At 47.5% G+C, this 27,231-nt stretch overlaps 1 protein-coding gene across 4 annotated transcripts in view; it reads right to left on the reverse strand.

Annotated features, from left to right (window-relative positions):
- LOC140471345 (beta-1,4 N-acetylgalactosaminyltransferase 1-like) overlaps positions 1-27,231 on the reverse strand; it is a 102,390-nt gene that overhangs the window by 58,713 nt on the left and 16,446 nt on the right. For 3 of the 4 annotated variants that reach the window (XM_072567367.1, XM_072567368.1, XM_072567369.1), the window contains 5 exons: positions 23,089-23,139; positions 6,897-7,112; positions 5,588-5,764; positions 3,404-3,510; positions 366-403 (listed from right to left, as the gene is read on the reverse strand). In XM_072567367.1, coding sequence (XP_072423468.1) covers positions 366-403; positions 3,404-3,510; positions 5,588-5,764; positions 6,897-7,112; positions 23,089-23,093 — 543 coding nt within the window. In that variant the 5' untranslated portion in view covers positions 23,094-23,139. Of the gene's footprint in view, positions 1-365; positions 404-558; positions 610-3,403; positions 3,511-5,587; positions 5,765-6,896; positions 7,113-23,088; positions 23,140-27,231 lie in introns of those variants that run through there. The other variant, XM_072567370.1, reaches the window with a different exon arrangement.

The following is a 27,231-nucleotide window of genomic DNA, read 5'->3' on the forward strand; positions in this document are numbered from 1 at the left end:
AACTCTGCAAGTAAACTCCGCAGTGGACAGGTGTAGACAGGAGGCCCCTTTGTTACTGAAACTGCAATATTCAACTGTTCAGGTTCACAGAGAAGTAAAGGGATGAAACCGAATCACAACGAACTCCATGCAAAGATTTGGAGATGCCGGTGTTGGACTGGGGTGGACAAAGTTAAAAATCACTCAACACCAGGTTATAGTCCAACAGGTTTATTTGGAAGCACTAGCTTTTGGAGCGACGCTGCACAACCACCTGAAGGAGTGACGCTCCGAAAGCTAGTGTGCTTCCAATTAAACCTGTTGGACTATAACCTGGTGTTGTGTGATTTTTAACTCCATGCAAAGAGTGCTTGTAGATATCTTACCCGATACAGTTTCCTGGACGGAGCTTGTAAACTTAAACCTGCAAGAAAGAAAACACATTAAGAGTAAGGTCGCATTTTGCTTCACATTAATTTTTCTTTCCTCGAAACACATGTTCGCGGGAGGTGAGCACCACTGGTAATGCCACTTTATTGCCTGTTCCGGGATGCCCAGAGCATCGAGAGCCAATTGTACCTGGACTGGATTAGAATCACGTCGGCCAGACTGAGCCAGGACAACAGTCTTCCTTCCTAGGTGGAACAAGTTCAGTTTTTATGACAGTTTGCCTGATGGCAACTGGGGAGGGGCAAACACAATCAAATTCAAAATTCACATCTCGTCCAGGGCAGGACTTCAAGTCATAACCTGCTCTTCCCAAATCACAAGGGAGTGAAAGGCACTGAACATGCTCAAATCATCTTCCATCTGATGAAGGAGCAGCGCTCCGAAAGCTAGTGCTTCCAAATAGACCTGTCGGACTATAACCTGGTGTTGTGGGATTTTTAAACTTTGCCCACCCCAGTCCAACACTGGCACTTCCGGTCAAAGACCAGAACCTGCATAAGCAATGAGTATGTTGGCACCTCGAACCTATGCCCTCTCGTTCTGGGCTCCCCTGCCCTGGGAAAAGACTTTGTCTATTTACCCTATCCATATCCCTCATGATTTTGTAAACTTCTATAAGGTCACCCCTCAGCCTCTGACACTCCAGGGAAAACAGCCCCAGCCTATGGGTGGCACGGTGGCACAGTGGTTAGCACTACTGCCTCACAGCACCAGAGACCTGGGTTCAATTCCTGCCTCAGGTGACTGACTGTGTAGAGTTTGCACATTCTCCCCGTGTCTGCGTGGGTTTCCTCCGGGTGCTCCGGTTTCCTCCCACAGTCCAAAGATGTGCAGGTCAGGTGGATTGGCCATGCTAAATTGCCCATAGTGTTAGGTGAAGGGGTAAACATAGGGGAATGGGTCTGGGTGGGTTACTCTTCGGCGGGTCAGTGTGGACTTGTTGGGCCGAAGGGCCTGTTTCCACACTGTAATGTAATCTAATCTATTCAGCCTCTCCCTATAGCTCCAACCCTCGCAACATCCTTGTAAATCTTTTCTGAACCCTTTCAAGTTTCACAACATCCTTCCTGTAGGAGGGAGACCAAATTATTTATTTCAAAAGAATCATGAGTACAATAACAATACTAATCAGCTCCAAGACCTGAATGAGTTGTTCGGCAATAACTACTGAGTTTACAGTGTAGGTTTGCTCGCTGAGCTATAGGTTTGATATCCAGACACTTCATTACCTGGCTAAGTACCATCATCAGTGGCGGCCTCCAAGTGAAGCGAAGCTGTTGTCTCCTGCTTTCTATTTATATCTTTCTCCTGGATGGGGTTCCTGGGGTTTGCGGTGATGTCAGTTCCTGTTTGTTTTCTGAGGGGTTGATAGATGGTATCTAGATCTATGTGTTTGTTTATGGCGTTGTGGTTGGAGTGCCAGGCCTCTAGGAATTCTCTGGTATGGCACGACACCCACAACACCATAAACAAACACATAGATCTAGATGCCATCTATCAACCCCTCAGAAAACAAACAGGAACTGACATCACCGCAAACCCCAGGAACCCCATCCAGGAGAAAGATATAAATAGAAAGCAGGAGACAACAGCTTCACTTCACTTGGAGGTTGCCGCTGATGATGGTACTTAGCCAGGTAATGAAGTGTCTGGATATCAAACCTACAGCTCAGCAAGCAAACCTACACCCTAAACCTCAACCTGAACAACAAATCTTCACAAACCTTGCAAAAACCACTGAGTGTATTGATCATTCATAAAACTCTACTCCCATTTCTCAGCTTAATTCACCAAACACTTGTGAATTGGGTGTCAAACCTCAGTTTTCCATTAAATTGAGTTCCGGCTGCAGCACCGACATGTACTGCAGCTGTGGCTCAGTGGTAACTCTTATACCTCAGAGTCTGAATGTTGAGGGTTCAAACCCCCTGGCAGTAACTTCTATTCCAAGCCAAGGCTCCCAGTGTAGTACTGAGGGAGTGCTGTGCTGTTAGAAGGGCCAGTTCACCAATAAGTTGTCAAACGGAGACCCCATTTGCCCTCAGAAAAGCTCCCTGTGGCGCTGTTTCAAATGAGGGCCAAAATTCATCCTTTGACCAACCTCACAAGAGATGGATGACTAGGCCATTGATCACAGTGCTGTTCGTAGACACTCGCTGTGCCCAACTTGCCTGCCATTTTTCCCAGGTTGCAACAGTAACTATGCTGCACAATGTCATTTACTGGCTGTCAAGGATTTTCCGCCATCCTGTGGTCGTGAAAGGTACTACAGAAATGCATGATCCTTTACTGACATCCCTTACGAATATGGTCTGCCTCAGCTCGTGAAATCTAACTCCAGGCAATCCTCTTTAAAAGCAAGCTGGATGCATGAACCTTTCGCTAATTCTTTGGTGGGGTGTGGGTATCATGCACAAGGCCAGTGTTTGTTGCCGTCCCTCGTGCTGAGCAGCTTGTTCAAGCAGTTAAGAGTTCATCGCAACTCAGAAAACGGCACACGCTCTCTCAGATTAGAAGCGACAAGGAGGAAGCCGTAGGATTGCGACAGGCTGTTTCACAGGAACAGGATCAGCTCCATTCAGCCCCCTCCTCAAATGTGTTACAACAGAACAGGACAACATTCATCCAGTCCCTTGACCCTACTGCACAGCAGGAGGCCATTCAGCCCTCCCCCTCCTCCAGCCTGTTACACAGGAACAGCATGAGGCCATTCAGCCCTCCCCCTCTCCTCCAGCCTGTTACACAGGAACAGCAGGAGGCCATTCAGCCCCCCTCCCTCCTCCAGCCTGTTACACAGGAACAGCATGAGGCCATTCAGCCCTCCCCCCCTCCTCCAGCCTGTTACACAGGAACAGCAGGCTATTCAGCCCCTTTCCTTGAACCTGCACGTTTAGCCAAAAGGGGAAAAAAACACCTCCAGCGATGACAGTCTGAAAAGGTTGCCACATATCTCGCGCAGTGGGTGGGTTCTGACCTGGGATGACGATGGTTTTGAGGGGCTGCACATGTAGCCCTTGCGTGGGGTATTCCAGAGGGGTGTTGGCTTTGGCGATGATCATGACGTCAGCAGAGGAATGGGACCTGTGCAAACAGCAGAGAAAACAAGAGGCACTCAGGAAACCAGAAAAGGGTGCAGACATCACGTGAGAAGCTAATCCCCAAATCGAGAGCTCGCTGTAGTCTGTTGTGGATTGGACCAGACCCTCTCAATAGTCAGAAGGTAGTCTCGACCCTAACTTCTTTCTTATTTTCAATGTAAGGCGTTGCATTCCGGATGCAATTCGATTGGTCCAATTAAAGCAAAACACAGTTAAAATTCAACAGAAGAAAGAACTGTATTGGAAAATTTAATAGACTAATAGATACAGTAACTATGAGAACATAGATACAGTAACTATGAGAACCCTCCATGTTGTGCTGACCTTTTATCCTACCCTAAGATCGGTCTAACCTACACGCCCTTCATTGTACTATCTTCCATGTGCCTATCCACGAGTTGCTTAAATGTCCCTAATGTCTCTGACTCTACTCCCACCGCAGGCAACGCATTCCACACACCCATCACTCTCTGACATCTCACCAATACCTTCCTCTCATCATCTTAAAGTTATGCCCCTTTGTGATAGACATTTCCACACTGGGAAAAAGCCTCTGGCTATCCACTCTATCTATGCCTCTCGTCATCTTGTATGCATCTATCAAGTCACCTCTCATCCTTCTTCATTCCAGTGAGAAAAGCCCTAGCTCCCTCTACCTTTCTTCATAAGGCATGTCCTCCAGTCCAGGCAGCATCCTGGTAAATCTCCTCTGCACCCTCTCTAAAGCTTCCACATCCTTCCGATAATGAGGTGACCAGAACTGAACACAATATTACTAATGAACTGTTACATTATAGTACCATCATAAACGCACCCTTGGCAAAAGGCAAATTCAGAACACAGGCTATCTCACATGCACCTCTGTGATCCTAAGAGGAAAAACATTTGGAGAAAATTCTGAGCGAGTGTCGGAGCCGGGGAGAGATTTCCTGCAGCTTCCAACCCTGCCGGGACCCCAGCAACAACTGCTGAAAGCTAAAACTGAAAATCCTCGTTCCATGGGAGTTTGACCCCACCCGTTCAGACTGCTTCTATTGTTCCACCCTTCTTTTTTAAAACAAAAAACCTGAGGCTTCACAAGGTGTTTATCTTCTCAGACTGTTCAGCGCCTGTCCCCAAATCTCTCTCTCCAAAAGAAACCTGGCCAAAACACACCCCTTAAAGCCACAGTATCATCACAAGACTAACGATGTAGTGAAGTTTTGCAGGTGATTGACTGCTTGACTGTTAACTTTAGGTTCTCTGTTGCTGGAAAAGCCCCCTTTGACCTCTCCCAGCTCCTTAAAAACACCCACCAATATCTGAGCCACTGTTGACTGATCAGCGTTCCCACGGATGGGGAGACTGGCAGCACCAGGGGGTGACATTGACAATGCCACCTCCGAGTGCCCTGGACAGATACCTCAACCCTTCCAAAAGGCAGTGGTGGGGTTTATCAATCTGGAGCTGGGGGAAGGTGGGTGTGGGTTGCAGACAGTAGGGATGGAGTCAGCAACTTTTAAGAAATATCTTTCCTGCAGGCTTCATCTTGACACAGGGTTGTGAGGGAGGGTGCTATCATGTGACACTGCATCATTTCCTGTGAAGAATAAATCGCTTGGTAATGCAGAACCGAAATATTTCTAAAACAAGAAATAAAATTGAAGTGTTTTTTTGGCACCCTCAACAGGAGTCAAACTTAAAAAAGGAATATCAAGTTGAACAGTTTGAGAAGAGGGTGCTGACTGGTTGAGCCATGGTTGGCATGGAGACACAGCAGGAACTGTAAACGGTCAATCTTTGTTAACTAATCAAATTCAGACCAAGAACGTAGGCCCTGATTGTTCAGCGCGTTACAAGCAAGAATTAGTAGCCTCTCTTACTGATTCCTGAGTGAAAAGGGAACAATGTATGGACAAATTCAGGCATAGGCCCTGGACACCTATACTGGGGCTTCTAGCACCATGGAGGTCGTTGTTATGGGACTGGCTGTCAGTCTTCATTGAACATTTGCATATCTATTTTATGCCTGCAAAATGGTAAAGGCCTTGATGTATGTAGTGCTATTTAGGACTACGTACCTTTGCAGAAATTGCTGATATTCTTGTTCCCTCCTTTTCTTCAATTCCTCCCGTTCGGCTTCTTTGAAGACCTGCTCAAACTGTTGGACGGAAACCTGGCGGAAAAGGTGCTTGGCAAAGGGGAGACTTATCACAGGCTCCTCTTTCTCACATCGGCAGCCATTCTTTGGAAGAAGCCTATGGAGAAAGAGTTTTGTGGGCGTCAAACACACTAATGACTCAAAGACTGGACACATGTTGGATACTTCTTCACTACTAGCTTCAGAAACCAAAATTAATGAAGGCAATCATTCGTACCTTCAATAATTAAATTGTCCCATAGTGCCCAGGGATGTACAGGTTAGGGTGGATTGGCCACGCTAAATTGTCCCATAGTGCCCAGGGATGTACAGGTTAGGGTGGATTGGCCATGGGAGATTGCCCCATAGTGCCCAGGGATGTGCAGGTTAGGGTGGATTGGCCATGCTAAATTGTCCCATAGTGCCCAGGGATGTGCATGTTAGGGTGGATTGGCCATGCTAAATTGTCCCATAGTGCCCAGGGATGTGCAGGTTAGGGTGAATTGGCCATGCTAAATTGTCCCATAGTGCCCAGGGATGTGCAGGTTAGGGTGGATTGGCCATGCTAAATTGTCCCATAGTGTCCAGGGATGTGCAGGTTAGGGTGGATTGGCCATGTTAAATTGTCCCATAGTGCCCAGGGATGTGCAGGTTAGGGTGGATTGGCCATGCTAAATTGTCCCATAGTGCCCAGGGATGTGCAGGTTAGGGTGGATTGGCCATGTTAAATTGTCCCATAGTGCCCAGGGATGTGTAGGTTAGGGTGGATTGGCCATGCTAAATTGTCCCATAGTGCCCAGGGATGTGCAGGTTAGGGTTGATTGGCCATGGGGAAAATGTGGGGTTTACAGGGGATACGGTGGGTCTGGGCAAGATGATCTTTGGAAGGTCGGTGTGGACTTGTGTGGACTCTTCAGTCCAGGATTCTATGACTATTCTATGATTCTAACCAAATCTAACTCCTTGAAACCAATGTATTGGCCTTAGCCACTTGCTGTGGCAGAGGATTGCACAGGCTTCCCCACTCTTTAGGTGAAGACATCCCCCCCCTCAGCTCAGTCCCCGACTGAGGCACACCTCTTCCCCCCCCCCCCCTCGCCCCGCCCCCTCCCTGTTGTGGACTCCCTGGTCATGGGGATATGGAAACCTGAATCCCCAGATACAGAAGGTAAACAGAATGGTTGGAGGTCCCGGGAGGGTCGGGGCTCTCCCCACGTGATGGAAGTACTGACAGGAAAGTACGGACTCACCCAGCCACGATCCCTTTGACTTTGTAGGAGATGTGGGCATATTTCTCAGACGGCTCCCAAACCCCTTGCTGCAGATGGCCCTCGGAAATCCCGGGAAATCGGTACCTGACGTCGACAACACGGTCAGGCTTCAGCGACCAAAGGCAAAGGAAGAAAATTCCCAGAGGCAACGTGACGAGCAAAAGGCAGCACAGGGGATTCCTGACAGGACGCATGCTGGAAGCAAGGGAACGTGACCAATCATTCCTTTCAGAAAGACACTGCAAATAGGTACACCGTCGATCGACTGAGTAAACAATCAGGAGCTAGTTCGCAAACAACGGGACTTTGCTTTGCAACGTCATCGATTTACAGAAGGTCAACAGCAGAACAGCAGGCCTTCCATCCCAAATCAAGCCTGCGCTTGTCAAAAACAACCCCCTGACTATTCATAGAACATAGAACAGTACAGCACAGAACAGGCCCTTCAGCCCACGATGTTGTGCTGACCACTGATCCTCATGTATGCCCCCTCAAATTTCTGTGACCATCTGTATGTCGAGGAGTCTCTTAAATATCCCCAATGACCTTGCTTCCACAACTACTGCTGGCAACACATCCCATGCTCTCACAACTCTCTGTGTAAAGAACCCACCTCTGACATCCCCTCTATACTTTCCTCCAACCAGCTTAAAACTATAGAACATAGAACAATACAGCACAGTACAGGCCCTTCGGCCCTCGATGTTGCGCCGATCAAAGCCCACCTAACCTACACTAACCCACTATCCTCCATATACCTATCCAATGCCCGCTTAAATACCCATAAAGAGGGAGAGTCCACTACTGCTACTGGCAGGGCATTCCATGATCTTACGACTCGCTGAGTGAAGAACCTACCCCTAACATCAGTCCTATATCTACCCCCCCTTAATTTAAAGCTATGCCCCCTTGTCATAGCTGACTCCATACGTGGAAAAAGGTTCTCACTGTCAACCCTATCTAACCCCCTAATCATCTTGTACACCTCTATCAAATCACCCCTAAACCTTCTTTTCTCCAAAGAAAACAACCCCAAGTGCCTCAGCCTTTCCTCATAGGATCTTCCTACCATACCAGGCAACATCCTGGTAAACTTCCTCTGCACCCGTTCCAGTGCCTCCACATCCTTCCTATAGTATGGCGACCAAAACTGCACACAATATTCCAGATGCGGCCGCACCAGAGTCTTATACAACTGCAGCATGACCTCAGGACTCCGGAACTCAATTCCTCTACCAATAAAAGCCAGTACGCCATATGCCTTCTTCACTGCACTATTTACCTGGGTAGCAACTTTCAGAGATCTGTGTACATGGACACCAAGATCCCTCTGCTCTTCCACACTACCAAGTAGTCTACCATTAGCCCAGTAATCCATCTTTTTATTACTCTTACCAAAGTGAATCACTTCACACTTAGCTACATTGAACTCCATTTGCCACCTTTCTGCCCAGCTCTGCAGCTTCCCTATATCCCGCTGTAACCTGCCATATCCTTCCTCACTGTCTACAACTCCTCCGACTTTCGTATCATCCGCAAACTTGCTCACCCAACCTTCTAACCCTTCCTCCAGGTCATTTATAAAAATGACCCCTTGTGTTAGTCATTTCTGCCCTGGGAAATAGTCTCTGGCTATCGATTCTATCTATGCCTCTCATTATCTTGTATACCTCAATTAGGTCCCCTCTCCTCCTCCTTTTCTCCAATGAAAAAAGTCCGAGCTCAGTCAACCTCTCTTCATAAGATAAGTCCTCCAGTCCAGGCAGCATCCTGGTAAACCTCCTCTGAACCCTCTCCAAAGCATCCACATCTTTCTTATAATAGGGTGACCAGAACTGGACGCAGTATTCCAAGTGCGGTCTAACCAAAGTTTTATAGAGCTGCAACAAGATCTCACGACTCTTAAACTCAATCCCCTGTTAATGAAAGCCAAAACACCATATGCTTTCTTAACAACCCTGTCCACTCTGGTGGCCATTTTAAGGGATCTATGTACCTGCACACCAAGATCCCTCTGTTCCTCCACACTACCAAGAGTCCTATCCTTAGTCCTGTACTCAGCTTTCAAATTCGACCTTCCAAAATGCATCACCTCACATTTATCCAGGTTGAACTCCTCTGCCATCTCTGCATCCTGTCAATGTCCCGCTGCAGCCTACAACAGCCCTCTATACTGTCAACGACACCTCCAACCTTTGTGTCCTCTGCAAAATTGCTGACCCATCCTTCAATCCCCTCATCCAAGTCATTAATAAAAATTACAAACAATAGAGGCCCAAGGACAGAGCCCTGTGGAACACCACTCACCACAGACTTCCAGGCAGAATATTTTCCTTCTACTACCACTCGCTGTCTTCTGTTGGCCAGCCAATTCTGTATCCAGACAGCTCAGTTCCTCTGAATCCCATTCCTCCTGACCTTCTGAATGAGCATACCATGGGGAACCTTATCAAATGCCTTGCTGAAGTCCACATACACAACATCCACAGCTCGACCCTCATCAACTTGCCTAGTAACATCCTCAAAGAACTCGATAAGGTTTGTGAGGCATGACCTGCCCCTCACAAAGCCGTGTTGACTGCATTTAATCAAGCCATGCTCTTCCAGATGGTCATAAATCCTATCCCTTCTATCCTATCCTATCCTATTCGAAACCCATTCCCCAGGACTAAGCCCCATAGCCTTGTCTGCATAGAGTATACATTTAAATCCTTTTTCAATGTGATGAGGGTTTCTGCCTCTCCCACCACTACAAGCAGGGAGTTCCAGATTCCCACCATCCTCTTGGGACAAAGGTCTTTCCCCATCTCCTCTGAACATCCTGCCCCTTGTCTTAAGTCGACGCCTCCTGGCCATTGATCCTGCTGTCAGGGGAAAGGTTCCTTCCTGTCCACCCTGTCGATATCCCTCATTATTGGATAGATCTCAGTAATGTCCCCTCCTCAATCTCCTCTGCTCCAAGGAAAACACCCCAGTCTGTCCAATCTCTCTCCATCACAGAAACACTACAGACCATGCAACATCCTGGTAAATCTCCTCTGCTCCAGACCAGGCAACATCCTGGTAAATCCCCACTGCCCCAGACCAGGCAACATCCTGGTAAATCCCCACTGCCCCAGACCAGGCAACATCCTGGTAAATCCCCACTGCCCCAGACCAGGCAACATCCTGGTAAATCCCCACTGCCCCAGACCAGGCAACATCCTGGTAAATCCCCACTGCCCCAGACCAGGCAACATCCTGGTAAATCCCCACTGCCCCAGACCAGGCAACATCCTGGTAAATCCCCACTGCCCCAGACCAGGCAACATCCTGGTAAATCCCCACTGCCCCAGACTAGGCTATATCCTGGTAAATCCCCACTGCCCCAGACTAGGCTATATCCTGGTAAATCCCCACTGCCCCAGACCAGGCAACATCCTGGTAAATCCCCACTGCCCCAGACCAGGCAACATCCTGGTAAATCCCCACTGCCCCGGACCAGGCAACATCCTGGTAAATCCCCACTGCCCCGGACCAGGCAACATCCTGGTAAATCCCCACTGCCCCAGACCAGGCAACATCCTGGTAAATCCCCACTGCCCCAGACCAGGCAACATCCTGGTAAATCCCCACTGCCCCGGACCAGGCAACATCCTGGTAAATCCCCACTGCCCCAGACCAGGCAACATCCTGGTAAATCCCCACTGCCCCAGACCAGGCAACATCCTGGTAAATCCCCACTGCCCCAGACTAGGCTATATCCTGGTAAATCTCCCCTGCACCTTCTCCAGTGTAGTCACATCTCTCCTATAATGTGGACTCCAGAACTCTACACTATACCCGAGCTGTTGGAGTAACGAATGTTTTGTCCAGTTCCAGCATCACCTCCCTGCTCTTAAACTCTCTGCCTCAGCTAATAAACGCAAGTATCCCAGATGTCTTTGTTACCACTTTATTCACCTGTCCTGATATCGCAAGAGACCCATGTATGTGCCTTTGATCAGCCTGCCTATATCCTTCTGATGAAGGGCTTATGCCTGAAACATCATCAATTCTCCTGCTCCTTGGATGCTGCCGAACCTGCTGTGCTTTTCCAGCGCCGCACTTTTCAAATCTATCGTCCTGGAAACTAAGACTATCCTCCTCACTGTTTACCTCCCTATCAATGTTCACATCATTCACACACTTACTGATTAACTCTCCTACAATCAATCAAGTCAGAGAGATGTACAGCACAGAAACAGACCCTTTGGTCTAACCCGTCCATGCTGACCAGATATCCCAACCCAATCTTGTCCCAACCTAATCTTGTCCCATTTACCAGCACGTAGCCCATATCCCTCCAAACCCTTCCTATTCATATACCCACCCAGATGCCTTTTACATGTTGCAATTGTGCCAGCCTCCACCACTTCCTCTGGCAGCTCATTCCATACACGTACCACCCTCTGGGGGAAAAAGTTGGCCCTTAGGTCTCTTTTATATCTTTCCCCTCTCACCCTATGCCCTCTCGTTCTGGACTCCCCCACCCCAGGGAAAAGACTTTGTCTATTTACCCTATCCATGCCCCTCATGATTTTATAAACCTCTATAAGGTCACCCCTCAGCCTCTGACGCTCCAGGGAAAACAGCCCCAGCCTGTTCAGCCTCTCCCTGTAGCTCAAACCCTCCAACCCTGGCAACATCCTTGTAAATCTTTTCTGAACCCTTTCAAGTTTCACAACATCTTTCCAACAGGAAAGAGACTAGAATTGAATGCAGTATACCAAAAGTGGCCTAACCAATGTCCTGTACAGCCGCAACATGGCTTCCCAACATTTAAATCATTTCCGTAAAACACAAATAGCAAGGGCCCCAACACCAAACCCTGTGGAACCAAACTGGTTACAGGCTTCCAGTTGGAAAACAAAAACTCCTGACCGTCACCATTTGGCCAATTCTGGAACCAATTTGACAACTTTGCTTGGATCCCTTGGCCTCTAAGCTTCGCAACCATTCCCAACCTTATCAAAACATCCACTGGGTATGTCAGTTCAATGGAAGATTTTTGTTGGGGGAGAATGGAGGGGGAAGTAATCAATGCTTGCCTCTCGAATTATTCACTCCCATTCTGTTCACATCTCAGGTGTTCTGGAACAAAGCACATCCCTTTCATCGTTTCGGCTCCTTCTCCTAAACCCTTTCCGTGGCTGAATGCCAAAGTTTGTTTCACCAATTGCTGCGCCATGGGAGATTTTATTCCACCGTGTCAAAGCAAGTTGTTGCCGTAGAACTTAAACTGCCAAAGGGAAAGTCAGCCTTCGAAGAGTCTCTCGCAACGGAGGGGGAAGTGAAAAGCTAAGAGTACTCCTGTAGCATTCAACTGATGAAGCTGGGGTTGTTTCCCTCCAAGAGGAGCTGGGATGGATGTCAACTGAACCATTATGAGCCTGGACATAGCAGATCCACAGAGACTGGCCCCTATTGGTGGAGGCAGAGCACCAGAAGTGGTTGATGAAAAGAACCAAAGGCAACAGGAGGGAAAAATGATTTTGAACTCAGCATGCAGTTAGGATCTGGACTGCAGTGCCTGGGAAATGGGTGGATACTGTTTCAGCCAATCGTTTTCCAAAAATGAACAGAATCGTGTCTGGAGAGAATGGCTAAAGACATGGGGACAGCCAGTATACACACCATGGACTAAATCGCCTCCTTCTATAATGCAACCATCTTTTTTTAATGAATCAGAGATGTTTCTACTAATCCAGGACCCGAGAGACAGAAGAAAAGAGGTATTTTAGCTCAAGAGTACAACTGACCAGCTCTACTGGTTTGACTCCATGGCGACCGGCTGTGAAATACAAAATGGAGGAAGCAGGCAAGTCAGAAGGTAGGTTTTGTCAAGCTCACACAGAAATATTTTCAGTGATTGGTCTCCACCTATGGCAGATTCTTTTTTGTTGCCTTTCAGGGCGTGTGAGGGTCACTGACAAGTCCAGCATTTGCTGCCCGTTCCTAATTGCCCTTCGAACAGAGGACTTCCCTCAGCCTTTTCAGGGGGCAGTTGAGAGTTGACCACATTGACTGTTGGTCTGGAATCGTTTGTAGGCCCAGACCAGGTAAGGACGGTAGATCTCCTTCTCTCAAGGATGTTAGATGGGTTTTTATGACAAATCACTGTTTGTTACCATGTCCACCATCACTAAGGCCAGCTTAAATCCAAGTTTATTAAGTGGATTTAAATTCTACCGCTTCCCCACGAGGTGATGAGCCTTAAAGACTCCAGACCACAGCAATGTGGTTGACTCTTAACTGCCCTCTGGGCAATTAGGGACAGGCAATAAATGCTGCTGAGCCAGTGATATCCACGTCCCATGACTTAATGAAAAAACTTCTTCCAGGCTCTCTCACCCCGAGTTGTAGGGTGGCAGGGTGGCTCAGTGGTTAGCACTGCTGCCTCACAGCACCAGGGTCCCAGGTTCGATTCCACCCTCGGGCGACTGACTGTGTGGAGTTTGCACATTCTCCCCGTGTCTGCGTGGGTTTCCTCCGGGTGCTCTGGTTTCCTCCCACAGTCCAAAGATGCGTGGGCCACGCTCAATTGCCCTATGGCATCCAGGGATGTGCAGGTTAGGTGGGTTAGCCAAGGGAAATGCAGGGTTACAGGGAGAGGGTGAGTCTGAGTGAGATGGCCTTCAGAGGGTCGGTGCAGACCCAATCGGCCAAATGGCCTCTTACACAAATCATACTCGGCATTTAAACCACTGTTGTGAGGTACTTTAGATTAGATTACTTACAGTATGGAAACAAGTCCACACCGACCCGCCGAAGCGCACCCACCCAGACCCATTCCCCTACGCCTAACACCAAGGGCAATTTAACACGCCCACTTCACCTAACCTGCACATCTTTGGACTGTGGGAGGAAACCGGAGCACCCAGAGGAAACCCACACAGACACGGGGAGAATGTGCAAACTCCACACAGTCAGTCGCCTGAGGCAGGAATTGAACCCAGGTCTCTGGCGCTGTGAGGCAGCAGTGCTAACCACTGTGCCACCGTGCCGCCCACAAAAGATTTACTTGTCCTTCAAAAGAAACCTAAAGCTTATCCATATGGTTGTCTTTCTGCCAAGTCCATGGCACGAATGCACAACTGTCTAAAAGCGTCAGGAGCTGATGTAGTTAAGCATGCAGCAAGGTCTGGACAATACTGAGGCTTGGGCTGACAAGTGGCAAGAAACACATGTGCCAGGCTATGACTATCGCAAAAAAAGAGACAATCTAACCATCATCCCTTGGTATTCAATGGTGTTACCATCACTGAATCCCCCAGTATCAGCATCCTGGGGCTTACCACTGACCAGAAACTCAACTGGACTAGCCATGTTGCAGATGTTCTATGTTCTATACCCTCTCATCTATCCAATATTGCCAATACAACTAAATTCAAATTCAATTGGATTTTGGTATCCTGGGCATAACTTAAATTAATTGGTTAAATTCAAGTCCAGTTTCATTAACTTGAAGCCTTTGGTTACATTTTCTCAATTCTCAGCACTCTCTGCACCTGTCACCTAGTCACAGGCACATGGGCTATGAAACTCTCCCAGCTCAGAAATGCAACCTCCTTCTTGTAGTGACCAAACACTCTTTCAAATTCATAACATCAATCTTTGCAGTATATTCCCCTCTTACTCTTGGGCTCTAACCTTCTTGACTTCTCTGTGAGCAAACATCCCAAAATTCTTTTTTTCCCCTGTCCAGGAGCAGTGGGAGACAGAGCGGAGGTAACGTGGAGACCAGGAGGATTCTGGGAAGGTAAGAAAACTGTTTAAACGCTGACCTTCGAAGCCCGCAGCCTTTTTTCTGTCCGGGAGAAACAGGAGATACAGCGGAGGTAACATGGAGACCGAGAGGGTGCCGGGAAGGACTTAGTATATGTTATGGGCAGCTGCAAAGCCTGAGATACTACACGTGTAGTATCTCCCTCCTGCCCCGTCCTCTAACCAGAAGAAAAAGACTCTGGAAGGTAAGGTTTTTATTTTTTCTCTTTCTTTTCTTTCATATATTTAAGACCATTGTTTGGTTTTAGTTAGTTGATATAAAGCTAAGGTTTACAATGGCAGGGGACGTCACACCCGTGACATGTGCTTCTTGCTTGATGTGGGAGCTCAGGAACATGGCTGACATTCCTGACTCTTATACTTTCAGGAAGTGTGTCCAGCTGCAGCTCTTATTTGAACGCATGATGGCTCTGGAGCTGCGGATGGACTCACTGTGGAGCATCCGCGATGCTGAGGAGCTCGTTGATAGCACGTTTAGTGAACTGGTCACACCGCAGATTAGAATTGCTGAGAGAGACAGTGAATGGGTGACCAGAAGGCACAGAAAGAGTAGGAAGGCAGTGCAGGTGTCCCTTACGGTCACCTCCCTCCAAAACAAGGGGGTGAGAATCAGAACTACATATCTGAGAGGGGGGCAGTTGTAGATGGGGCATTGACAGAATGTAGTGAATCTGTCGGGAAGGTTTCTCACACTTTGAAACAAAGGGATTGGTTAAAGTGTGTCTGCTTTAATGCAAGGATTATCAGTAATAAGAGTGACGAACTTAGAGAATGGATCAGTACTTGGGCTGTGGCCATAACAGAGACGTGGGTTTCACAGGGAGAGGAATAGTCGCTTGATGTTCCAGAGTTTAGAACGTTTAAAAAGAACAGGGTGGGTGGAAAAACAGGAGGGTGTGTAGCATTGATAATCAGAGAGTGCATCACAGCTACAGAAATGAAGGTTGTTGAGGAAGGTTTGTCTACTGAGTCAGTATGGGTGGAAATTAGGAACAGCAAGGGAACAGTCACCTCATTGGGGGTTTTCCACAGACCCCCTAATAGCAGTAAAGAGATTGAAGAACGCATAGGTGGGCAGATTCTGGAAAAATGCAGATGTAGCAGGGTTGTTATTATGGGTGATTTCAACTTTCCCAATATCGACTGAAACCTCCGAAGTGCAGATGGTTTGGATGGAGCCCTTTTTGTCAAGTGTGTTCAGGAGGGTTTCCTTACTCAGTGTGTAGACAGGCCGATGAGGGGAGAGGCCATTTGGATTTGGTGCTCGGCAATGAGGCAGGACAGGTGTAAGATCTCGTTGCAGGAAAACACTTTTGTGACAGTGATCACAACTGCCTCACATTTACCATAGCCTTGGAGAGGGAAAGCAGCGGTTACCAAGGAAAGATGTTTAATTGGGGAAAAAGAAATTATGACGCTAATAGACAGGGGTTGGGAAGTACAGATTGGGAGGAGGGGAGGCCATATTGGATTTGGTACTCGGTAACGAACCAGGACAAGTGGTGGGCTTGTTAGTGGGTGAACATTTTGGTGATGGTGACCACAATTCTGTGACTTTCACCTTGGTTATGGAGAGAGATAGGTGCGCACAACAAGGTAGATTTTACAATTGGGGGAAGGGAAATTACGATGCTGTAAGACAGGATTTGAGGAGCATACGTTGGGAGCATAGGCTGTCAGGGAAGGATGTGGTGGAAATGTGGAACTTTTTCAAGGAGCAGATACGACGTGTCCTTGATATGTATGTACCTATCAGGCAGGAAAGAAATGGTCGTGTGAGGGAGCCTTGGTTGACGAGGGAGGTTGAATGTCTAGTAAAGAGGAAGAAGGAGGCTTACATAAGGTTGAGGAAACAAGGTTCAGACAGAGCAGTGGAGGGATACAGGATAGCCAGAAGGGACCTGAAGAAAGGGATTAGGAGAGCTAAGAGAGGGCATGAAAAATCCTTGGTGGATAGGATCAAGGATAACCCCAATGCATTTCATGCGTATGTGAGAAACCTGAGAATGACGAGAACGAGGGTAGGTCCGATCAAGGACAGTAGTGGGAGATTGTGTATTGAGTCGGAAGAGATAGAAGAGGTCTTGAACAAGTACTTCTCTTCAGTATTTACGAACGAGAGGGACTGTATTGTTGAAGAGGAGAGTGTGAAACGGACTGTTAAGCTAGAAGAGATACTTGTTAGGAAGGAAGATGTGTTGGACATTTTGAACAATTTGAGGATAGACAAGTCCCCCGGGCCTGACGGGATATATCCTAGGATTATGTGGGAAGCAAGAGAGGAAATTGCAGTACCATTGGCAATGATCTTCTCGTCTTCACTGGCAACGGGGGTGGTACCAGGGGACTGGAGAGTAGCGAATGTTGTGCCCCTGTTCAAAAAAGGGAATAGGGATAACCCCGGGAATTACAGGCCAGTTAGTCTTACTTCTGTGGTAGGCAAAGTAATGGAAAGGGTACTGAGGGATAGGATTTATGAGTATCTGGAAAGACACTGCTTGATTAGGGACAGCCAGCACGGATTTGTGAAGGGTAGGTCTTGCCTTACAAGTCTTATTGAATTCTTCGAGGAGGTGACCAAGCATGTGGATGAGGGTAGAGCAGTGGATGTAGTGTACATGGATTTTAGTAAGGCATTTGATAAGGTTCCCCATGGTAGGCTTATGCGGAAAGTCAGGAGGCATGGGATAGAGGGAAATTTGGCCAATTGGATAGAAAACTGGCTAACCGGTCGAAGGCAGAGAGTGGTGGTAGATGGTAAATATTCAGCCTGGAGCCCAGTTACAAGTGGAGTTCCGCAGGGATCAGTTCTGGGTCCTCTGCTGTTTGTAATTTTTATTAATGACTTAGATGAGGGAGTCGAAGGGTGGGTCAGTAAATTTGCAGATGATACGAAGATAGGTGGAGTTGTGGACAGTGAGGAGGGCATTTGTCGTTTGCAAAGGGACTTAGATATGATGCAGAGCTGGGCTGAGGAGTGGCAGATGGAGTTCAACCCTGCCAAGTGTGAGGTTGTCCATTTTGGAAGAACAAATAAGAATGCGGAATACAGGGTTAATGGTAGGGTTCTTAGTCAGGTGGAGGAACAGAGGGATCTTGGGGTCTATGTTCATAGATCTTTGAAAGTTGCCACTCAGGTGGATAGAGTTTGTAAGAAGGCCTATGGAGTATTATCGTTCATTAGCAGAGGGATTGAATTCAAGAGTCGTGAAGTGATGTTGCAGCTGTACAGGACTTTGGTTAGGCCACATTTGGAGTACTGTGTGCAGTTCTGGTCGCCTCACTTTAGGAAAGATGTGGAAGCTTTGGAGAGGGTGCAGAGAAGATTTACCAGAATGTTGCCTGGAATGGAGAATAGGTCGTACGTGGATAGGTTGAGAGTTCTCGGCCTTTTCTCGTTGGAACGGCGAAGGATGAGGGGTGACTTGACAGAGGTTTATAAGATGATCAGAGGAATAGATAGAGTAGACAGTCAGAAACTTTTTCCCCGGGTACAACAGAGTGTTACAAGGGGACATAAATTTAAGGTGAAGGGTGGAAGGTATAGGGGAGATGTCAGGGTTGGGTTCTTTACCCAGAGAGTGGTGGGGGCGTGGAATGCCCTGCCCGTGGGAGTGGTAGAGTCAGAATCATTGGCAACCTTTAAGCGGCATTTGGATAGGTACATGGATGGGTGCTTAATCTAGGTTAGAAGTTTGGCACAACATCATGGGCCGAAGGGCCTGTTCTGTGCTGTATTGTTCTATGTTCTATGTTCTATGTTGGAAACCTGAAATAAAATCTTAATTCAATCATCATCCCTTGATAATTACCATCACTGAATCCTCCACTATCAACATCCTGGCGCTTACCATTGACTAGGAATTGAACTGGACTCACCACATAAACACAGTGGCTACAAGAGCAGGTCAGAGGTTAGGAATCCTGCAGCGAGTAACTCCCCTCCTGACTCCCCAAAGCCTGTCTGCAAGACACAAGTCAGGAGTGTGGTGGAATACTCCCCACTTGTCTCTGGATGGGGGCAGCTCCAACAACACTCAAGAAGCTCAACACCATCCAGGACAAAACAGCCACTTGATTGGCCCCACATCCACAAACACCCACACCCTCCCCCCACCGACGCTCAGTAACAGCAGTGTGTACCATCTACAAGATGCACTGCAGAAACTCACTGAAGCTCTGTTGACTGTATCTCCACATTTATTCACATAACTAAGCTCTGAGTCCTGGCTTACACAGCCCACAAAAACACTTGTTTGAACGCGTGCATTTGTCCATTAATGTCACTACTTCACTGACAGAAGAAATCTGTCAGCCTGTGCAACCTCCCAGACTGTTCAATGCTATCTCTGAAAGTCCAGAGGTACAACTAAACTGGAGATTACAGTGACTTTCATCTCCCTCTCTGAGTTTTATATTTTTCTTTTTTTTTAAGCATCTCTACCTTCCCCTTTTATTGTTAAAGGTACTTTTCATCTCCCTAGAGCACAGTCTCGACAGTGTGTTTATTTTTGGTGACTGAGGGACTTTTTGACAGACGTTAACCACTGAGTTCAACGTCGGGCTCCTCAGAAAATCTGTCAATTGGCAAAAAAAAAACGATCAGGACGAAGGGTTTGCAAGAAAGATTTTGATGAATGAGGTTGCTGGGATTGGAGGGTTTGAACTCAAAGGAGAGGGAGGATAAGCGGAGACATTTTTCCCTGGAGTGTCGGAGGCTGAGGGGGTGACTTTATAGAGGTTTATTAAATCATGAAGGGGCATGGATAGGGTAAATAGTCAAGGTCTTTTCCCTGGGGTGGGGGGAGTCCAGAACTAGAGGGGCATAGGTTTAGGGTGAGAGGGGAGGGGAAAGATTTAAAAGGGACGTAAGAGGCAACTTTTTCACACAGAGGGTGGTACGTGTGTGGAATGAGCTGCCAGAGGAAGTGGTGGAGGCTGGTACAATTACAACATTTAAAAGGCATCTGGATGGGTGTATGAATAGGAAGGATTTAGAGCAATATGGGGCAAACAGGCAGATTAATTTAGGATTAGGGTCGGCATGGACTGGTTGGGCCAAAGGTTCTGTTGCCATGCTGAGACAAAACTCTTGCTGGTGTAACGGAGATCATACAGTGAGCTGGCGTTGCCGTGGTAACACACACCTTTACCCGTGTTGTAGCCTGGAGCTGCGGAGAGTGGTTGTGGTGACGCCAACGTGGCTGAGCAGGCATGTCCTCCCAGTCATACTGCCTGCCATTGGAGGGGGCGCACATGTCGGAAGGATTTACAAATCAGTCCTCAACCTCTCTGACCACATTTCCGAATGCACCTTCCTGGCCTGTCAATTCCTGTAATGGGACTCCAACCTGGAGCTCCTAGCTCAGAGGCAGGGTCACTACCCACGAGACCTCACAGCAACAAATTTCTTACAAAAGGAACCAACGTTTTCTCCTTTTCATCCCTTCCTCCTCCAAACCTTGTGACGGTTGCTGGGATATAACCCCACTGCTACCCATAAGCCTTTGCCCCTGCGCTGTATTTCTAATTTTAACGCACTTTCCTCAAAAAGTAATTCATGTTCCTACGTTCTGCTGCATTTCAAACAACAGCATTGATGTGCGATGCACAGTGACAGTCAGGCCTAGAAACGATGGTTTGTCTCCATTTTGAATTGTTAAGCTTCAAATGTAAAAAAACATTGGGACTTGATCTGCACAGCCAGCTGCTCTCAACCAGAATTAGAAGTGGGCTACCATCTAGAAACAGCTTAGCCGATTTTGTAACCAGGGTCACATGATATATTTCCAGCCAATGCTGTCATCATGACTCAGCAGCGCCAGTCAGATGAGTGTCACTGGTTTGCAAGCCGACCAAGCCGAGCGGGTACCAGATGGTGGCACGGTCAGTCTGGACCAGGGCCAATGAGGACTTTGCAATGGCCTGTTCTGCCTCACACAATGCAGCACCACCTCTGTGGAACTGACTGCAAGAAAACGGGCAAAGACGGCTCTGGACTGGTTTTGCACAGGGGTTGAACAGCCGCACAGACTGAGGGGCTGCCACCTCGGACAGGACCTCTACCTGGACAGTTCATGGCTTGAATACCCTCCAAGCATGCCCACCCCCCCAATGTCCTCATTCTCCCTCTTAATGCCCAACACACCAATCCTCAAGGTGCCCTGTGTACCTGGGCTAACTGAAATGCGGGCTACTGTGTTAGGGGTACCAGTTAATTCCCATGTGTTGTCTAGTCAGTCAGAAAATGGTTTTAATGTCCACTTCCTCCAGTGTTGGAAGATTAATATTCAATTTCTGGATATTTGAGCTGAACCTCAATTGCTCATTATTCTGCAAGTGTAAGAATCTGACCCCTGAAATTTGTTGCAGCCCTCTTCAAAATGGCTTCCCCCCCCCCCCCCAATTTGCTGTCACCTGCAAAATTAGAAATTGTACTTCTGATTCAAAATTCCCAATCATCCGCCAAAATTGTGACCAGCAGTGGTTCCAATACTGATCCCGCCACATCCAACCTTCGACCAGCCTGCCCTGAACTCCCAGGCTTGCTCTGCAATCTGGTCTATCACTTGTCAGTGACTCACATATTTTCTGATTTTATTCATTAGTCGATTTTTTTTTTTACTTATTCATTTGTGGGGTGTAGGTGTTGCTAGCTGGGCCCAGCATTTATTGCCCATCCCTAGTTTCCCCCTTGAGAAGGTGGGGGTGAGCTGCCATCTTGAACCGCTATAGTCCACGTGCTGTCGGTTGACCCACAATGCCCTGAGGGAGGGAATTCCAGGATTTTGACCCAGTGACACTGAAGGAACGGGGATATTTTTCCAGGTCAGGATGGTGAGAGGCTTGGAGAGGAACTTGCAGGGGGTGGTGTTCCCATGTATCTGTTGCCCTTGTCCTTCTAGATGAAAGTGGTGGTGGGTTTGGAAGGTGATGTCTGAGGATCTTTGGTGAATTTCTGCAGTGCATCTTATCGATAGTACACACTGCTGCTACAGAGGAGGGTGGTGGAGGGAGTAGATGCTTGTGGATGTGGTGCCAATCAAGTGGACTGCTTTGTCCTGGATGGTGTCGAGCTTCTTGAGTGTTGTTGGAGCTGCCCCCATCCAGGGGCAAGTGGGGAGTATTCCATCACCCTCCTGACTTGTGCCTTGTAGATGGTGGGACAGGCTTTGGAGAGTTAGATGGGAAGTCACTCACTGTAGGATTCCCAGCCTCTGACCTGCTCTTGTCGTCACTGTATTTATGTGGGGAGTCCAATTGAGTTTCTGGTCATTGGTAAACCCCCAAGATGTTGATAATGGGGGATTCAGTGATGGTAACACCATTGAATGTCAAGCGGAGTGGTTAGATTGTCTCTTATTGGAGATGGTCATAGCCTGGCATTTGTGTGGTGTGAATCTTATTTGCCACTTGTCATCCCAAGCCTGGATATTGCCCAGAATTTGTTGCATTTGGACACGGACTGCTTCAGTATCTGAGGAGTCGTGAATGGTTCTGAACACTGTGCAATCATCAGTGAACATCCCCCACTTCTGACCTTATGATGGAGGGAAGGTCATTGATGAAGCAGCTGAAGATGGTTGGGCCCAGGACTCTACCCTGAGGGACTCCTGCTGAGATGTCCTGGAGCTGAGATGACTGACCTCCAACAACCACAACCATCTTCCTATGTGCCAGGTATGACTTCGACCAGAGAGTTTGCCCCTTGATACCCATTGATTCCAGTTTTGCCAAACTGGGCATCACTGAGCAGGTTATTGCTGAGCAGGTGCTGCTTGGTAGCACTGTTGGTGACACCTTCCATCACCTTCCTGATGATCAAGAGGAGACCGATGGGGTGGGAATTGGCCGGGTTGGATTTGACCTGCTTTTTTGTACAGGACACACCTGGGCAATTTTCCACATTGTAGATGCCAGTGTTGTAACTGTACTGGAACAGCTTGGCTGGGGGAGCGACAAGTTCTGGAGCACCAGTCTTCAGTCCTATTGCTGGAATGTTGTCAGGGCCCATAGCCTTTGCAGTTTGCACCTTATCAAAAGTCTTTGGATCAATTATATCCAGTACTTTGCTATTCTCCACGATCTCTGACTTTTGTAAAAGGTTCAATAGGATTGGTCAAGCAAGAATTCCCTATCTGAAGTTCGACTGGCTATTAATTATGATATTTCTCTTCTCTTGATGTTCTCCTATTCTCTCCTTTGGTCGGAATTCCATCATCTTTCCTATCATTGTTGGTAAGCTAACTGGTCTATCATCCCTTGGGTATGCTCTGACCTCCTGCTTTAGTATAGGAATTACAGAAACAATCTGAACATTTATTCAATACATTCCCCACTTTTAAAAAGTTGGAATTGCACTTACCTCATTCCTCATCTCATCAGTCCAAGTCAGTTTTATGGGTGTTCTCTCTCCCTGGTAAATACCAAAGCGAAATAATCATTTAATATTTCTGTCATCGCATTATCATTATCTTGAGATATTATCATACTCGATCAACAAACACATTGACTTGGATCCCATTTACCATCCCCTGAGAAAAAGAACAGGAAATGACATCACCACAGGAAATTGCATCACCAACTCAAGGAAACCCAAACAAACAATAAAGAGAAAGTGGGCCATGCCACCAGTGCTTCATCCAGAGGCTCACTGATGACGTTACCTAGTATGGCAATGGAACATTTGAAAATGAACCTTCCAGCTCAGCGAGCAAACCTACATCCAGATGTTATCATGCTGTATTTCTTAACGATCCTTTTCCCATCAGATCCTTCCATCTCTTCTTGATGTGCTTGTAAAACAGTCGTGTTTCTTTTACACTCACCAATAATTTAATTCTGTTACTTCTCTCTGCCTTCCTAACTGCTTTATGCTGTGTCTCTCCAAATCTCTTACTCTCTACCCCTGCAGTCTATGTACTGAATATGTGCCTCTTGTCTCACCCTCAACTGTTCTCTTATGTATTTATGGAGTCTGAGTCGTATTTAGTTTGTTACTTTTTCGCAAAGTATATCCCCCTTCCCGCCTCCCCCCTCTCACACTCACACATACGCACACACAAACGCACGAACTCTGTTAACACGATTTAAAAATTTTCCCTGTTGTTTTCTGCCAATATAGTCACCTGGGCCATTTTCTAAAATTCTATTATCAGCCACTGAAAATCCTCAGTATCCAAGGGCCCGAACACACCTTCCAGGTGAAGTAGCACTTTACTTGCACTTCCCCACAATCTAGTCTACTGCATTCACTGCTCACAATGTGCTCTCTTCTACATTAGGGAAACGAAGTATAGACCAGGGGATCGTCTACACAGAACACCTATGTTCTGCCTGCATACAAGACCCCTGAGCTTCCAGTTGCCTGTCAGTTTAACCCCCCACCCTGTTCTCTGGCCAACGTGTCTGTCTCAGCCTTGCTGCAGTGCTCCAGGGAAGCTCAGCACAAGCTGGAAGAACAGCACCTCATTTTCCACTCAGGGACCCTGCAGCCTTTAGGACTCATTATCGTGTTCAATAACTTTCGGGCTGGAGCTCTCCCATGTCCTTACTCCTACCCTCACACACCAGGCCTTGTTATCACACAGCCCATTGTGAGTCACTAACAGGCCCCATTAACAGCTATTCACCCTCCCAGCCAGATCGTTATCCACTCCTTTGATTGTCCAACTGTTCTTCTCTCTCTTTGGGCTCTATCCCCACCTATTCTTTACTCCTTATCCCACCCCCCCCACCCTCTCTTCTGCCTAAACTTCAATATTTTCCCAGCTACCATCAGTTCTGAGGAAGGGTCACACTACCCAAAATGCTAACTGACTTCCCTCCTCAGGTGGTGCCAGAACTGCTGAGCTTTTCCAGCAATTTCTGTTGTCATTTCTGATTTACGGCGTCAAGAGGAAGCATCCACTCCAGGTCTATTTTATCCACGCTTTGCATCATTTTAATTCCCTCAATTTGACCTCCTCTTATTCTTCGAAATTCCAGAGAGTATAGGCCTAAACTGTTCAATCTCTCTTCGTCCGACAAACCTCTGGGATCAATCTGGTAAACATCCTCTGAACTGCCTCCAATGTTGCTACATCTTCCTTCAAATAAGGAGACCAAAACTGTGCACAATACTCCAGGTGCAGTCACAGCAATGCCTTGTGTGCTTCCTTCCCTTCATATTCTATTCCTTTCGCTGTAAAAGCCAATGTTCCGTTTGCTTTCTTTATTACCTGCTGTACCTGTGTGCTAGTTTGCTGTGCCTCATGAACGAGTACACCCAGCTCCCTCTGCACCGGAGCACCCCGAACTCTCTCCCCATTTCGATAATAAGTCACCTTCCCATTTTTGCGACCAAAATGCAGCACCTTACACTTATCAGCATTAAACTCCATCTGCCACATTTTGGCCCGCTCTCCTAACCTATCGACATCCATTTGCAATGTTCTTATTTCCTCATTGCAATTTACCGTCCCGCCTACTATTGTGCCATCCAATCTGAAGCCCATCTAACCTACACTATTCCATGTACGTCCATATTGAATGAATGTTCCTTCCTGAGCCTCCAATCTCTACCATGACTGGATAGAGTTCGGTCTCCTCATGGAGAGATGTTGGGGAACATAGGGTTAAGGCAAGAGGAGGGAAGTTGAAAAAGGAGATGCGCAAGGCAAGGTTTTTTAAAAACCCAGAGGGCAGTAGGTATCTGGAACACGCTGCCAGGGGGAGGTGGTGGAAGCAACATCGAAGAGGCATTGAGTTGAAAAGTGTGGCGCTGGAAAAGCACAGCCGGTCAGACTGCACCCAGGCAGGAGAGTCAACGTTTCAGGCATAAGCCTTTCATCAGGAATGAAGAGGCACTGAGACAGACACATGAATAGAGGGATATGGACGGTGTGCAGGCAGATGGGAGGAGTTTAGAACGACATCCTGGTCAGCACTGACATGGTGGGCCGAAGGGCCTGTTCCTGTGCTGTACTGTTCTACATACTTGTCATAGTAATGTACAGCACAGAAACAGACCCTTCGGTCCAACCCGTCCATGCCGACCAGATATCCCAACCCAATCTAGTCCCACCTGCCAGCACCCGGCCCATATCCCTCCAAACCCTTCCTATTCATATACCCATCCAAATGCCTTTTAAATGTTGTAATTGTACCAGCCTCCACCACTTCCTCTGGCAGCTCATTCCATACCCGTACCACCCTCTGTGTGAAAAAGTTGCCCCTTAGGTCTCTTTTATATCTTTCCCCTCTCACCATAAACCTATGCCCTCTAGTTCTGGACCTTCCTACTTCAGGGAAAATACCTTGTCTATTTTATCCTATCTATGCCCCCCATGATTTTATAAACCTCTATAAGGTCACCCCTCAGCCTCCAACGCTCCAGGGAAAACAGCCCCAGCCTGTTCAGCGTCTCCCTATAGCTCAAGCCCTCCAACCCTGGCAATATCCTTGTAAATCTTTTCTGGTTTTACAACATCCTTCCGATAGGAAGGAGACCAGAATTGCACTCAATATTCCAAAAGTGGCCGAACCAATGTCCTGTACAGCCGCAACATGACCTCCCAACTCCTGTACTCAATACTCTGACCAATAAAGGAAAGTATACCAAACACTGTCTTCACTACCCTATCTACCTGCGACTCCACTTTCAAGGAGCTATGAACCTGCACTCCAAGGTCTCTTTGTTCAGCAACACCCCCTAGGACCTTACCAATAAGTGTATAAGTCCTGCTAAGATTTGCTTTCCCAAAATGCAGCACCTCGCATTTATCTAAATTAAACTCCATCTGCCACTTCTCAGCCCATTGGCCCATCTGGTCCAGATCCTGTTGTAATCTGAGGTAACCTTCTTCACTGTCCACTACACCTCCAATTTTGGTGTCATCTGCAAACTTACTAACTGTACCTCTTATGTTCACACCCAAATCATTTATATAAATGATGAAAAGTAGAGGACCCAGCATTGATCCTTGTGGCACTCCACTGGTCACAGGCCTCCAGTCTGAAAAACAACCCTCCACCACCACCCTCTGTCTCCTACCTTTGAGCCAGTATCTGTATCCACATGGTTAGTTCTCCCTGTATTCCATGAGGTATAACCTTGCTAATCAGTCTCCCATTCCCTTCTCCAGAAGGAGCGGAGTCACTGAGCTCAGCTTTCCGTTGATTCAATTGATATTTTTTTGGTTGATGAGGGAGTTAAAGGTTGGCGCAGATGGGAAAGTTAAGGCCAGAATCAAATCGATCACGATCTCATCGAACGGCAGAGGAGGATTGACTGGGCCGAATAGCCTCCTCTCGTTCTCAACTCTCCTGTTTATTTTTATTGTCTTGCTCTCGCTTTCCCAATCCCGTCCACACCACTATGGTCAGCGCTTGTGTGACAATCCGCCCCCTCCCCCCACCCCTCCACATTTGTGAAGAGGAGACAGGTCTGTGTTTGTGCTTAAGCTCCAACCAAGCTTCCTCTCATCCCTTCCTCCTCCTCGTTCTATCCTCATGGCGTTCAAGTCAA

This window comes from Chiloscyllium punctatum, chromosome X (genome assembly GCF_047496795.1).
Source record: "Chiloscyllium punctatum isolate Juve2018m chromosome X, sChiPun1.3, whole genome shotgun sequence".
Taxonomy (NCBI): Eukaryota; Metazoa; Chordata; class Chondrichthyes; order Orectolobiformes; family Hemiscylliidae; genus Chiloscyllium; species Chiloscyllium punctatum.